Source organism: Artemia sp. Qi Xiang Cuo, chromosome 6 (assembly GCF_049724085.1).
Source record: "Artemia sp. Qi Xiang Cuo chromosome 6, ASM4972408v1, whole genome shotgun sequence".
NCBI lineage: Eukaryota > Metazoa > Arthropoda > Branchiopoda > Anostraca > Artemiidae > Artemia > Artemia sp. Qi Xiang Cuo.
The window spans coordinates 12,391,145-12,406,028 of NC_142799.1; the positions used below are offsets into that span (position 1 = coordinate 12,391,145).

Here is a 14,884-nt window from a genome sequence, read left to right on the forward strand (position 1 = left end):
TTTAGCAAATGATAATGCTTGGCAAATTTCTTTTTCCTTTATGAACCACATATATCACTTGTTGTGACATATCACTTGTGTCACATTTTGTTCAGCATAGCTGAACAGTCTTGTAACTGCACCCTAGGGCTATTGTGTATGTCAACCCCCCACAGTTATGCAGTTTGCCCATTACGTTTAAAAACTAAATAATGCTTTAAGATTAAATAAAAAAGAACTGTGTGTATGCTGATTGCCAATAAGACATCTCAGCAATATCCCAGGATCAAATAAGGGTCTTATGTTCAAACTTTCGGGGTTACTTCTATTGCTACTTCTGCTTTTATAATTTATACAAAATCAAAAGGATTTAAGTGTATCCAAGCTGCCAAAGAGCACAGATAGATTTCTTTCCGAATTTTATTAAGTTTTATTTTTCAGGTCAACTAGAGGAGGTATAAAACTAAATTAAACACTACTGTTTCCGTCAAAATTTTTAAAAGAGTTTGTTGTAAAAAATTGTTGAAAATTTTGTCCGGCATAGAAACTGCAGGCCAAAATATATATTCTTAAAGAAAAACCGAAAAGATTTAAACTATCAGTTTCTTTTTCCCTGAAAAGACTATGTCAATTTAAAACGAACAGAAATCGATTAAAACAAACTTTTTCTACAAAATAAGTTTTCCAAAGAAAAGTAAAGGACTCCATTAAACAAAGAACGAGCAAGAATAAAACTTAATAATTTGCCAAGCGTAGAACTACCATAAATCAGCATCGATAAAAAAATAAAACCCAAAACGAACAGAAATCATAGGCAGCGCTAGCGCTGCCTAAGTAAAGAACGACGTGGGCACAATGTGTTTTTTTTTTCTCCACCCGGGCACTTCGTATCGAAGGAGTTGTCGTAGAAACTTCGAAAAGGGCTAATCCGATTGGAAATTGGAGTTGCTAGTGCCCATTTAATAATCGAAAGTGATTGGACGGCAACTAGCCCCCCCCCCCCCCACGCCCATCATTCCTCCAAACACATCCAATAAAAATTTTGAGATAGCCATTTTATTCAGCACAGTTGATTTCCAGATGGAAAATATGTTTTGGAGGAGGACACTCCCCCACAACCCTCGGGGCAAGGGTTTTAAGTTATGCCCTGAGGGCATATAAGAACGATGTTGGCACAATGTACTATTTTTTTTTCCTTTAGAGCTGGGCACTGCATATGGAAGGGGTCGTCGTAGAAACTTCAAAAGGGGCTCATTCGATTAGAAATCGAGAGTTCTAGTGCCCTTTTTAACAGTCAAAAGTGATTGGAGGGCAACTAGCCCCCCCCACGCCTATCATTCCCCCAAACACATCGAATCAAAATTTTGAGATAGCCATTTTGTTAAGCGTAAATAATTTCCCAATAGAAAACATGTTTTTGAAGAGGACACTCTTCAAAAAGTAAAAGTATACTCATATATGGGGGCATATATGGTTTTTGTAGAAGGTGCTATCGTAGAAACTTCAAAACAGGCTCATTCGATTGGAAATTTGAAGGGCTAGTATATATATATATATATATATATATATATATATATATATATATATATATATATATATATATATATATATATATATATATATATATATATATATATATATATATATATATATATATATATATATATATATATATATATATATATATATATATATATATATATATATATATATATATATATATATATATATATATATATATATATATATATATATATATATATATATATATATATATATATATATATATATATATATATATATTAGTTTTTTGACGAATCTGATAAAATGAAGGTTTTACACCTTCATCAGGTCTATTAATGAACTAGAAATTCTGTCAATTGAATCGCACTCTTTAGTCAGTTTTAAAGTGTATTCTTGTTTTTAACTTTTTTCGAGATTTTGTCAAAAAAGCTTTGGCGTTTTGCATATATATATATATATATATATATATATATATATATATATATATATATATATATATATATATATATATATATATACGAGCACTATAAAAAAAAATAGAAAAAAAAACAAAAGATCACTATGCAACTATTACAATGTAATTAGCGTAGAAGGAGTTGGTTCCAAACAGGTTTTAACAACAAAACTGACGGAGCACAACAGAAGGGCACTATACTTTCTAGGACGAAAGACAATTAGAAAACACAGAAATATTGAAGAATTCAGGCACTAGTAACAAAAATGAACAAAATGAAGAAGAGGAGCTATGACAATGTTCATAGCTATATATATATATATATATATATATATATATATATATATATATATATATATATATATATATATATATATATATATATATATATATATATATATATATATATATATATATATATATATATATATATATATATATATATATATATATATATATATATATATATTATAATGCGGTATTGAATCACTAAAAATGTGATTCAATACCGCTCTCTAGGGCTATAAAGAAAGAAACGTTGAGGCGGTTAGGGCACGTTGTGCGGATGAAGGATGACAGATAGCCGAAGATTGAAACGGAAAGCAGGTCGTCCTCGTCCTCGTTAAATCTTAAAGAAAGATTTAAAGGAAATGGGAACTTCGTTGGCGGGTGTAAAAGATGACGCTTTGAATAGATTGTAGTGGAGGAAGAGCTTGCGTAGCTGTGTTGGCCTCAGGTGGCTTGGTTCTGCGGTGAGTTTATCACCGCAGTTCATTTTTTTTTACAGGGCAAACACTAGAGAGTTAAAGATCAGTGTATTAGAAGGTAGAATAAAGCATATAGAGGACAGTACAGTTTTATTTTCCTCAATAGGCAACATTATTTGAGAAACCGTTTGGATTTCCATGTCAACATCACAACGAACACTCCGCTAAAGAGCTTTAAGGTTTTTTACAAGAACAACACCCAACCACTGGATCGAATTTATATGGGGGAATTTACATCAAAAACTTGGACACCTTGAAGGTCTAGTAGAAGATGGAACACTGAAAGAATGATACATCTCAACAAGATTTTGGGCCATGCCCCAAAGCTTGCCCCCTCCGAAAACATCACCATTTATCTCTGCACTTTATTGTAGATTGTGTAGAGTATTCGTTTTGTGGTGTTCTAGCCCCTTCCCTAGGAAAAAAGAAATTGTAGGAACAGACATGAAAAGAGGGCATTGTTTGAGAATCATTTGGAACTTTTGGTCAGCTCAGAAAGGTTATACATACATACTTAAAAAATATATGAATGCACGAAGAATTCTTAAAGTACCTGAAAACACTATGTGAGCCATTTACCCTGTTTGAAAATATTTGGAAAACCTGCCTGTAATCAGACATTTCTGGGAGAAACCTCCCAGAAAGACTCAGTATATCACTCGTGTAGATTGAAAGCGGATTCCTAAACTCATTACAATTATTCAGATCGTTCACCAGAAAAGTTTCAGTTACTTACAGTAGAAATGTGTTTATCTGAAGAGCTTGTCGATGTCAACTCTTTGGTAGCTTTCTTGTTGGGACTACTCATCGTTGGTATGGTTTGACAATAGCCAATTTTTTTGGCAAGATTCTTCCTACGAACCAGACGCTGTAAAAGAGTGCATTTAGTTCTTGGAATGAATGCTAAAGTAAAAGAAAGCTACTATAAATAACTGAATCAATCTGATAATACATATCTGAAAATAGTGAAAGATAGCTTGATTATCTCCCGTCAATTCGGTCCAAAGACCAATAATAAGATCTAGAGCAACAACGTGCCGAATGTGTTCATTGCTCTCTCTCTCTCTCTCTCTCTCTCTCTCTCTCTCTCTCTCTCTCTCTCTCTCTCTCTCTCTCTCTCTCTCTCTCTCTCTCTCTCTCTCTCTCTCTCTCTCTCTCTCTCTCTCTCTCTCTCTCTCTCTCTCTCCTTCATTTAGGCTTCGTGAATATATGTCAGGCAGTTACAATGAAAAAGAAACGTATGATTTTTAGATTCGCAGGTTGGTTGTACTTTACCCTCTATGGTAGGATGCGCAAGCAAAGGCTGTTCATGGTACAGTGAATAAGGTATTCACTGTTCAATGGACAGTATTTCTGCTGTCCCTCGGTATTTCCTATAATGCACCGTCATCTGCTCAATAACTTTTTCAACGCATTCAGTTCCGCGAGACGGAAAATTCTGCCATCAGACTGCATAGTGGTGATACAAAAAGCACATCAGTGCCTTTTGTATATGTAATACCCACATGCAGCAACTTGGAGGCTATTTTTCATTTGTTATATTAAAGAGGGACATTTTAATTGCTTTCCAATTGAGTCAAAGGCCATAGAAAATATAACTACCTTCAGAAGTAACTTAAAGTCACTACTTTGTGTGAGAAGGCGGAAACATCCCCAAGAAGGAGAGGGGTCTTGATAAAAATTTCGCTATCATATTCAGCATACCGAAGAAGAGCATCGGCATAAAAATTCGAGTTTTTAAAGCTAAAAATACGAAATGTGCCATTTTAAATTTCGAAAAGGTTGGTCAATACCCCGTGTTTATTTGTTTGGTTGTTTGCCACCCATGGGGAAATAGTATCGAATCAGTGGCTGCAGAATATTGGTAGGGGTCTCGTATGAAAAAAAAAATTCAAAGTTCTACTGCCTTTTAAAGTAACAAAAGACGTTGTGTCGCAAGACAGCGTCAATATCTGTCATTTTAGGACGGCAAAACAAAATTTTAGTCTTACAAGGGTCTATCAAATAAAAATTCTAAGAAAGCTGATCGGTTCAAAACTATCGAAAATTTACAGACATTTGTAGAAATTTATACCAGCTTTTTGAAAAGTGCTTACTTCTGCTATTTCGTGCGTTGACCAATCTTTTTGGTCACTTAAAAAGGTTGGTAGAACTTTTAATTTCCGTTCAAATGATCCTTCTCTCGATGTTATAGAACCATTGGTTCGATACATTCCTCCCTGGGAAAAAAACAACAAATAAACACGGATCTGTTATCTTTCTTCTGTCAAAAATTACTTATCACCATATTTTTGAAAACAGAAGCTTGCAATTTTTGTTCGTTTTAAGTTTTGATGTTGCGCCTTACTTTCAGCAGAAAAACTAGTTTTTTTATTTAATTTCTTATCGTTTTTTTTAAATAATGCTAGGAAATCTGGCGCCCTCTTCATAGTAATGCCCCTTCCCCCATGAAAACTTCTTCCATGGAAAGATTTTCCAACGTAACCCCCGATCCACCCACCCCCAGTACCAGAAAAAAATCCCCCTTGAAAACGGCTGTATACTTCCAAATAACCAATACTAGCCTATATGTAAACATAGGACAAAGTTCATAACTTGCAGCCCTCCCCCTGGGTACTGTGGGGGATTAAGTCATCCTCAAAGACATAGTTCTTTTATTTTTCGACCATACTGAACAAAATGGCTTTCTCAAATTTTGCTCGGGTGACTTAGGGAAAAAATGAGCATGGGAGGGGGCCTAGTTGCCCTCCATCTCTTTGGTCACTTAAAAAGGGCACTAGAACTTTTAATTTCCGTTCAAATAAGTCCCCCGATATATTCTAGGACCATTGGTTCGATACGATAACCCCTGGAAAAAAAAACAAAAAAACAAAAAAAAAAAAACAAATAAACACGCATCCATAATCTTCCTTCTGGCAAAAAATACAAAATTCCACATTTTTGTAGATAAAAGCTTGAAACCTCTACAGTAGGGTTCTCTGATACGCTGAATATGATGGTGTGATTTTCATTAAGTTTCTAATACTTTTAGGGGATGTTTCTTCCTTTTTTCGACAATCAGGCAATTTTCTCAGGAGCGTAACTTTTGATGGGTAGGACTAAACTTGATGAAATTTATATATTTGAAGTCAGCACAAAAATCTGATTGTTTTGATGTATATATTGGTATCAAAATTCTGGTTTTTAGAGTTTCGGTTACTAGTGAGCCGTGTCGCTCCTTACTTACAGTTCGTTACCACGAACTGTTTGACAGGCCCAATCCTGAAAGTTTCATTCAATTTAGTGGGTTTAGGGGTTACACTGATTAGTAATATAAGTTAGAAACCGCAAAAGAAGCGAGAAATAGATTTTGAGCTTTTAGAGAATTAGAACGGGGGTTCAGCATGTAACTCTATAGCCCCATGTTTTTTGTTTTCACCAAAAACCCCCATGTTTTTTATGATCGTTTTTTATAACTTCTGTTCGTTTTGTGGTTAATTTTTTTTGTAGTAATTTCTGATCATTTTGGGTTTGAATTATTATAGAAATTTATTTATGCTAGTCTTTGGTTAAATATGGCTCTTTACTTTTCTTTGAAAAATTGTTTTCCGAAAGGATACCAGTATACCTGGCTCCACTTTCATGGAAAAATTCCCCTCCCTTTAGATATATCCTCTGGACAATTCAATTCTCGCGAAAATTTACCCCGGACAATTACACTTAACATCTCCACGCGTAAAATTGAATCGGTAAATAGAAAGGAAGATACATAAAGAAATTTTGTATAGGAATTCTAGCAAAGTTACCCAGTGTAAAATTTCCCCTGAAAATTTGACCTCCTGGTAACATCCCTCTCCATAGAAAATTCTCCCAGCAGAAAATTCGTCCTCCCCTCCCCACCCAAAAAATATATGCGTACTTCCCACTAAAAAATAAAACAAATGGCAAATTTTATAACTTAAGAACCTTTCCCCAGGGGCTTTAGGGGGGTCATTTTGTCTCCAAATACATAGTTATTAGGCCTTTCAACTATGCTGAACAAAAAGGTTGTCTCAAAATTTTGATCGGACGAATTTGGGAAAAAGTGGCGGGGAAGGGGGCCTAGTTGCCCTCCAATTTTTTGGGGTCACTTAAAAAAGGCACTAGAATTCGAATAAAACCTCTCCCGGCATTCTAGACCCACTGGGTTGTTACTATCACCCCTGGAAAAACAACAAAAAAACAGGTATCCGTGATCTTTCTTCTGTCAAAAATAACAAAATTCCCCATTTTTCCAGATATGAGTTTGAACCTCTAGCATCTACCCCCCCCCCCCCCTGGAAAATTTTCTGCCAGCGCCCTTGAGGGTTAAGTCAAACGAGTTGAATTAATAGACCTCAAAAGTCATGCACCTCAAGCAGTAAAATACTTTATCTCCTTTACCTCATATCACATGGTTTTAATGCAAAAAAAAAAAACAAAAAAAACAGTGTTATAATTACCACACTCAGTCATGTACGTGCCTGTATAAGGTATTTTAATACATAAGATAATGGTCATGTACCTTATTTAGTCGTTATTAGAATGTCCAACTTTCAAATTGATTCAATTAATTCCGTCTTCCTGCTGAAACTATCAATACACAACTGGCCGAACTGGGATGAGATAAAAATAATTCACTGAAAAAATGAGGTTTGATTATAAATTCAAGGGGTGTGTTAGTTTTAGAGCTAATCCTTTCAACTGTTAGTCTTTAAACAAAAGTTTATTATAATGCTTTCATAAATAAATAACATTTATATTTGTATGCAAACTTCCGAATAACAAATACCATACATAAGTATTGGGCAACCTTTACAACTTAAGTACCTTCCCCCAGGGGTTATGGGGGTTATGTTATCACCAAAGGCACAGTTTTAGGATCTTTTAACTATGCTGAACAAAATGGCTACCTCAGAATTTTGATCGGATGATTTTGTTGCAAAAGGGGGGATGGTAAGGGGTTAGCTGCCCTCCAATCTTTTTGGGCACTTAAACAGGGTGCCAGAACTTTTAATTTCCGTTCAAATGATCCTTTTCTCGATGTTATATGACCATTGGTTTGATACGTTCCTCCCTGGGGAAAAAACAACAACTAAACATGGATCTGTTATCTTTCAGTAGTAATCCATTATTGACTCCGGGGGGAGGGGGCACCACTGCTGCCATCCATAATCGAGTCTAACGGGAATAAGATCACGTGTCTCTTTCTAGGCCAATCAGAGACATAGAATACAGACGGTGGCTTACAACATTGTCAATCAGAGTGTTTGATGATTATATTGTTCGATGGTTATATGGTTTGATGTTGTTTCTTAGTTCTGTTCTGTATGTTGATGGTTTCATAGTTCTGTTCTGTTTTTTGTTCAACTTGTTTGATGTTTTTTCATAGTTCTGTTCTGTTTGTTGGTTATATGATTTGATGTTGTTTCTTAGTTCTGTTCTGTTTGTTGGTCAACTTGTTTGATGTTTCTAATGGATACAGATGGGAGTTTACATCATTATTGGATAAGAGTGTCTAACGGGACAGGATCAATGACACCTATTTCTAGGTCAGTCGACTTACGTAAGGATTCTCTTGCATCGCAATTCAGCCTTGAGATTTTGTTTATAATGAACATGCTTTGTGGTTAAAGTAACATATCGTTTCACGACACAATGGAACAAACATCGAATACTGTGGACTTAGAAGTTTTAGATGCACAGATTTATAATGAGAGTTCTGTTTAGTAAAATGTTTAGTAATTATGCCTTCCAATAAATTCTGTTTTTCTTCTGTAGAAGGGGGTACTAATTTTTCTTCTGTAAAAAGGGGACGTCATTTTATACTAAATTTTCTCTTCTTTTTAAGGACAATTTTGAGCAATGTTCCCAACCAGACAAGAAGGCTAGGGTCCCTACGTAGGTTAGCCTACGTACGCGCGCGTACGTGGGCTAACCTAGCCTAACCTAACTTAACCTAACCTAACTTAATCTAGTCTAACCTAACCTAACCATCCACCTAACTTTTTGCCTGTCTCTCACCTAACCTAACCTAAGTAAAGCGTACGTAGGATAACCTAACCTAACTTAACCTAACCTAATATAACCTAATTTAATCTAGCCTAACCTAACCATACACGCCGGAAAAGACTAGGTTAACTTATCATGATCGCTCATGATAGGTTAACTCAACCTAACTTAAACATGGAGAAATGTTTACTAGCTAACCTAACCTAACTTAGCTAACCTAACCTAACCAAACATTAACCCAGAAATGTAAACAAATAGATTCAGAAATTGAAACAGATAAAGACATGCACTTTAGACATTCAAACCAACGAAGACAAATTCTTGGACTTGTAAAAAACCAACCCAGATATAAAACACTAGTGACATATTCCAACTCTTGCATTTAAACGAAAGAAATCTAAGGTAAACCATGACAAAACACTATTGAAATATTCCAACTCATGAATCTAAATGAAAGAAATCCAAAATGAACTTTGAAAAATCAAAAGAATGTAACAGTGACTAGGTAAACCATAACAAAACACTAGTGAAATATTCCAACTCTTGCCTTTCAATGAAAAAAGTTCAAAATGAACTTTGAAAAATCAAGAGAATGTAACTCTGACACGGTAAACCACGACAAAAAACTACTGAAATATTCCAACTCTTGCATTTCAATGAATTAAATTCAGAATGAACTTTGAAAAATCAATAGAATGTAACAGTGACAAGGTAAACCACGATAAAACACTATTGAAATATTTCCAACTCTTACATTTCAACGAAAGATTTTCAAAATGAACTTTGAAAAATCAAGAGAACGTAACAGTGAAAAGGTAAACCACAGCAAAACACTACTGAAATATTTCAAACTCTTGCATTTCAACGAAAGAAATCCAAAATGATCTTTGACAAATCAAGAGAATGTAACTGTGACTAGGTAAACCATTTCAAAACACTACTGAAATATTCCAACTCTTGCATTTCAACAAAAGAAATCCAAAATGATCTTTGAAAAATCAAGAGAATGTAAGAGTGGCAAGGTAAACCACGAGAAAACACTACTGAAATATTCCAACTCATGCATTTCAATGAGAGAAATCGAAAATAAACTTTGAAAAGTGACAAGGTAAACCACGACAAAACACTACTGAAATATTTCCGACTCTTGCATTTCAATGAAAGAAATCCAAAATGAACTTTGAAAAATAAAGAAAATGTAAGTGTGACAAGGTAAACCACAACAAAACACTCGTGAAATATTCCAACTCTTGCATTTCAAAGAAAGAAATCCAAAATGAACTTTGAAAATTCAAGGGAATGTAACTGTGACAAAGTAAACCACGACAAAACACTACTGAAATATTCCAACTCTTGCATTTCAACGAAAGAGATCCAAAATGAACTTTGAAAAATCAAGAGAATATAACTGTGACAAGGTAAACCGCGAAAAAACACTACTGAAATATTCCAACTCATGCATTTTAACGAATAAAATTCAAAATAAACTTTGAAAAATTAAGAGAATTCAACTCCGACAAGGTAAACCATGACAAAACACTACTGAAATATTCCAACTCTTGCATTTCAACGAAAGAAATCCAAAATGAACTTAGAAAAATCAAGAGAATGTAAGTGTGACAAGGTAAACCACAACAAAACACTACTGAAATAATCCAACTCTTGCATTTCAATGAAAGAAATTCAAAATGAACTTTGAAAAATCAAGATAATGTAACTGTGACAAGGTAAACCGCAACACCACGACAAAACACTACTGAAATATTTCAACTCATGCATTTCAACGAAAGAAATTCAAATGAACTTTGAAAAATTAAGAGAATGTAACTGTGACAAAGGTAAACCATGAGAAAACACTACTGAAATATTACAACTCTTGCATTTCAACGAAAAAAATCCAAAATGAACTTTGAAAAATCAAGAGAAGGTAACTGTGACAAGGTAAACCTCGAAAAAACACTACTTAAATAATCCAACTCTTGCATTTCAATGAAAGAAATTCAAAATGAACTTTGAAAAATCAAGAGAATGTAACTTTGACAAGGTAAACCACGACAAAACACTACTGAAATATTCCAACTCATGAATTTCAATGAAAAAAAATCAAAATGAACTTTGAAAAATCAAGAGAATGTAACTGTGTCAAGGTAAACCCCAACAAAACACTACTGAAATATTCCAACTCTTGCATTTCAACGAAAGAAATTCAAAATGAACTTTGAAAAATCAAGAAAATGTAAATGTGACAAGGTAAACCACAACAAAACACTACTGAAATATTCCAACTCATGCATTTCAACGAAAGAAATTCAAAATGAACTTTAAAAAATTAAGAGAATGTAACTGTGACAAAGGTAAACCATGACAAAACACTACTGGAATATTCCATCTCTTGCATTTCAACGAAAGACATCCAAAATGAACTTTGAAAAATCAAGAGAATATAACTGTGACATGGTAAACCATGACAAAACACTAATGTTGGGAGGGGAATCAAAAGTTGGGGTGGGGCCCTTTTGTTTCTCAAAATGCGCAAATTAAAAAACATTTAAAAAATGGGGAGGGGGCTCTTTGGGGGCCCGGGGGGCCTTTGGAGGTCCGGGGGACCTTTGGGGGATGGGTGGTCCTTTGGGAGCCTGGGGGACCTTTGGGAGCCGGGGGCTTCCTTCGGGGTTGGGTTAGGGGGATCGGAGCCCTTTAGGGGCTGGGGTAGATGACCTCACAACACTATTCAAATAGAACTTGTGTATTAAAACGACCATAGAGTTTCACCCTCAAATCCTCTTCTAAATCATCTTCTAAAATGTCTCTAACTGTTTCGCCCAAATAATTCCCTAAAATGTCTAAAACGGTTTCGCCCAAATAATCTCTAAACGTAATTTCTGCATGTTCCTTTTGTTTTGACATCCCTGCACTATCACATTTGAAATTCCTAGGAAACTCTTTCCCGCGTTAATCTCTTCATCTCTAAGATCAAAACATTCACCCAGAAACAATTCTCCTGGATGAAGACCAACAAATCAATCATCCTTGACATCATCTGTCAGACATTAATAAACTTCGCCCGGAAACAATTATCCTGGACGAACACCAAAGACATTAATAAACTTTGCCCGGAAACAATTCTCAGAAATCCATTTCCCCTAGGGAGTCTATGCTCATATATGGTGCTACCACGGTCATGTCACGAGTGTTCTTCCTGGGGATTCCAAGCCCATATATGGTTCCCCTTCGGACTGACAGCACAGTTGTTCTCCCTAGGGACTCTATGCCCATATATGGTGCCCCCTCACCAGCTCATGAGGTTAGGCTAGGTTAGGCAATCAATTTCTCGGAAGCTTGTTCTCCCTGGGGATTCCATGCCCATATATGGTGCCCCGTCGGACTGACAGCACAGGTGTTCTCACTAGGCATTCTATGCCCATATATGGTTTGGGATCAGAGTCAGACTCAATTGTAGATGGCAGCAGTGGTGCCCATTCGGAGTCAATAAGGGGTTTCTACTGACTGATCTATTATCAAAAAGTTTCATTGTTGTTGCAGCAAAACTGGAAAACTTGAAGAGGAACTTTCGAGGTAGTAGTGGTGGTAGTTGTAGTAGTGTTGGTAGCATGCATATATTGCCATTTTAATCACCTCCCTATCATTTCCTGAATTGTCCAAATTAATATACTCAATTATTCCTCTGTTACTGTAGTAAAGTAACTTTAGCTGGGTTGTATTCTAACCCTTGGAGGTTACGTTGGACAATTGTTCTATTATTACACCCTTTTGACAATCCGTATACACATACCGTGTTTTGATTTAGCTCAACACTCAACTCAATATTCTCTAAATGACTCACCTGAATGCCCTTCGTCTTCTTGGAAAGAAAAGTTCAAACATGCATACCTTTCTCAATAAGATATACTAGGTGTAAACAATGAACGAATTGCTTAACTTACAACCTTTGTCCTGAGGAATGTGGGGAGGTTGAAATCTCCAAAGACATAATTACTAGACCTTTCAACAATGCTGAACTAAACAGCTTTCTTAAAATTTCGATTGGATGTGTTTTGTGGAATGACAGGCTTTGGGGGAGGGGGCTGATTGCCCTCCAATCACTTTTGACTCTTAATAAGGGAATAAAAAATTCTTACATCCGATCAAATGAGCTCCATCCGATCAAAAGTTTAAACGACCACCCGTTTCATAAGACCCAAAATTATTTTGATTCTTAAAAAGGGCACTAAAGCATCTTATTTCAAAGCCAATGAGCCTTCTCCGGAGTTTATTGGACCACCCTTTCCATAAATACCTTATATGCCCCCGGGGCATATCATACAACCCTTGCGCTGAGGGCTGTGGGGGGGGTCTCATCCTCAAAGACATAAGTTCTCGACTTTTCAGCAACGCTGAATATATTGGCTATCTTACAGTGTCCATTAGTTATATTTTGGAAACTGGTAGGCTGGGGGGACTTCTTGCGCTCCAATAACTTGTGACTATTAAACAGGGCACTAGCCCTTTCAATTTCCAATCGAATGAGCCTTTTTCCAAGTTTTTACAACTACAAATGGTCATATCAAAACTTCTATCAGCTGCATTTCGGGCAAATACGAGGTGGGATCTGCTCTCCGATCACACTGAATCTTAAAAAGGACACTAGAACTTCTTATTACCAATCCAATGAACCCCCTTCAAAGTTTATATGACCACCCTTTCTATAAAAACCTTATATGCCCCCAGGGTATAACTTATAACCCTTGCCCTTTGGGCTTGGGGCTGTGATGGGGGGGGGAGGGTGCGTCAGCCTCAAAGACATAATTTCCGGAATTTTTGACTACGCTGAAGAAAATGGCTATCTCAAAATGTTGATTGGATGTGTTTGGGGAAATGGTGGGCATGGGAGAGGGGTTGGTTGTCCTCCAATCACTTTCGACTATTAAAAAGGGCAGTAGTCCTTTCAATTTCCAATCGAGTGAGCCCTTTTCAAAGTGTCTATTACAATTTATTTGAAACCAAGTGAAGTGATCAAAATAAAAAATAAAAAAAAAAATTTTGTCCACATCGCTCTTTACTTAGGCAGCGCTGTTGCACTGCCAATGATAAAGAATTAAATGTAAAGGAGATACGAGGTAAGAAAGAAGGTCCAAATTGATGTATAATCTCCAGGGGTGTAACCACGACTTTTGTTGGGGAGGGGAATTTACGGGCGGTGGGGGGGAGCGGTGCAAAAATATTTAAAAACGTAATAAAATTTAATATTGATATTTAATCCCCCTTGATTTCTGGGAATGTTTCTGTCTTTGCTATAACTATGGAAGTAAAGACTAACATTAAAACTCAAAATGAGCAGAATTTATTCCGTATAGGAGGGAGACTGTCTCTTCCTCATCCCTATTTCCACCTCTTAGTCACAGATACTTTGGAGGGTGCTCATTACGTCAGAAATTGACCGTTCGATTCCTTTTTTGTAAGTCAAGAGTGAATGGAGACCAACTAGTCAAGGGGGTAGGGTATTTTCTAGGGGTTTATTTTCTGTGGAGGATATTTTCTGAGGGGCTAAACAACTGCTCCCGTATTTTAAATCACAGACTTAAAGCAATATGACTTCTAAAAGGGTCAGAAGAGGGTGCTCACTAACAACATAAATAAAAATTACAATATTAATGACTTTCAGAATTGTGAAACAAGTCAAATTAAATTACCTTTAGCCACATTAATTGTAGTCTGTTCTTTGAAACGATCTAGGAGTTTACCCCCCTCCAGCGGAAAATAGTAGTATCTATTTTATATATTTGAACCGTACATTCAACCGTACATTCAACCATACATTCACGCCTACATGAATATGCTCAAAAGTGTAATAGATATGAAGCGTACAGGAAAAACCCACGCATTTGACACAATAGTTAGACATGGGCATTTTAAAAGTTGGCACGCTAAAAACTTCCCCAGCATGTTATGAAACAATAGTCAAGGTTCTATTGCACAAGACATTTCGCAAGAATGTAAGTCGTAAGTTCATGTGGACATTGTTGTCAATTGCACAAGGAATTGCACTTCAAGTTCACGTGCACATTTTTCTTTTTTAAGCTGGCACGGTATAAAGTGGTCCAACATGTTTTGGGAGTATGGTCGAAATTATATAACTCAACCGGACTGTTTT

The 14,884-nt window shown here is 35.9% G+C and overlaps 1 protein-coding gene across 1 annotated transcript in view; it reads right to left on the minus strand.

Moving 5' to 3' along the window:
* Positions 1–14,884, minus strand: part of LOC148950872 (uncharacterized) — a 103,419-nt gene that overhangs the window by 11,991 nt on the left and 76,544 nt on the right. The window contains exon 2 of the mRNA XM_089090937.1: positions 3,461–3,592. Coding sequence (XP_088947063.1) covers positions 3,461–3,592 — 132 coding nt within the window. The remainder of the gene's footprint in view (positions 1–3,460; positions 3,593–14,884) is intronic.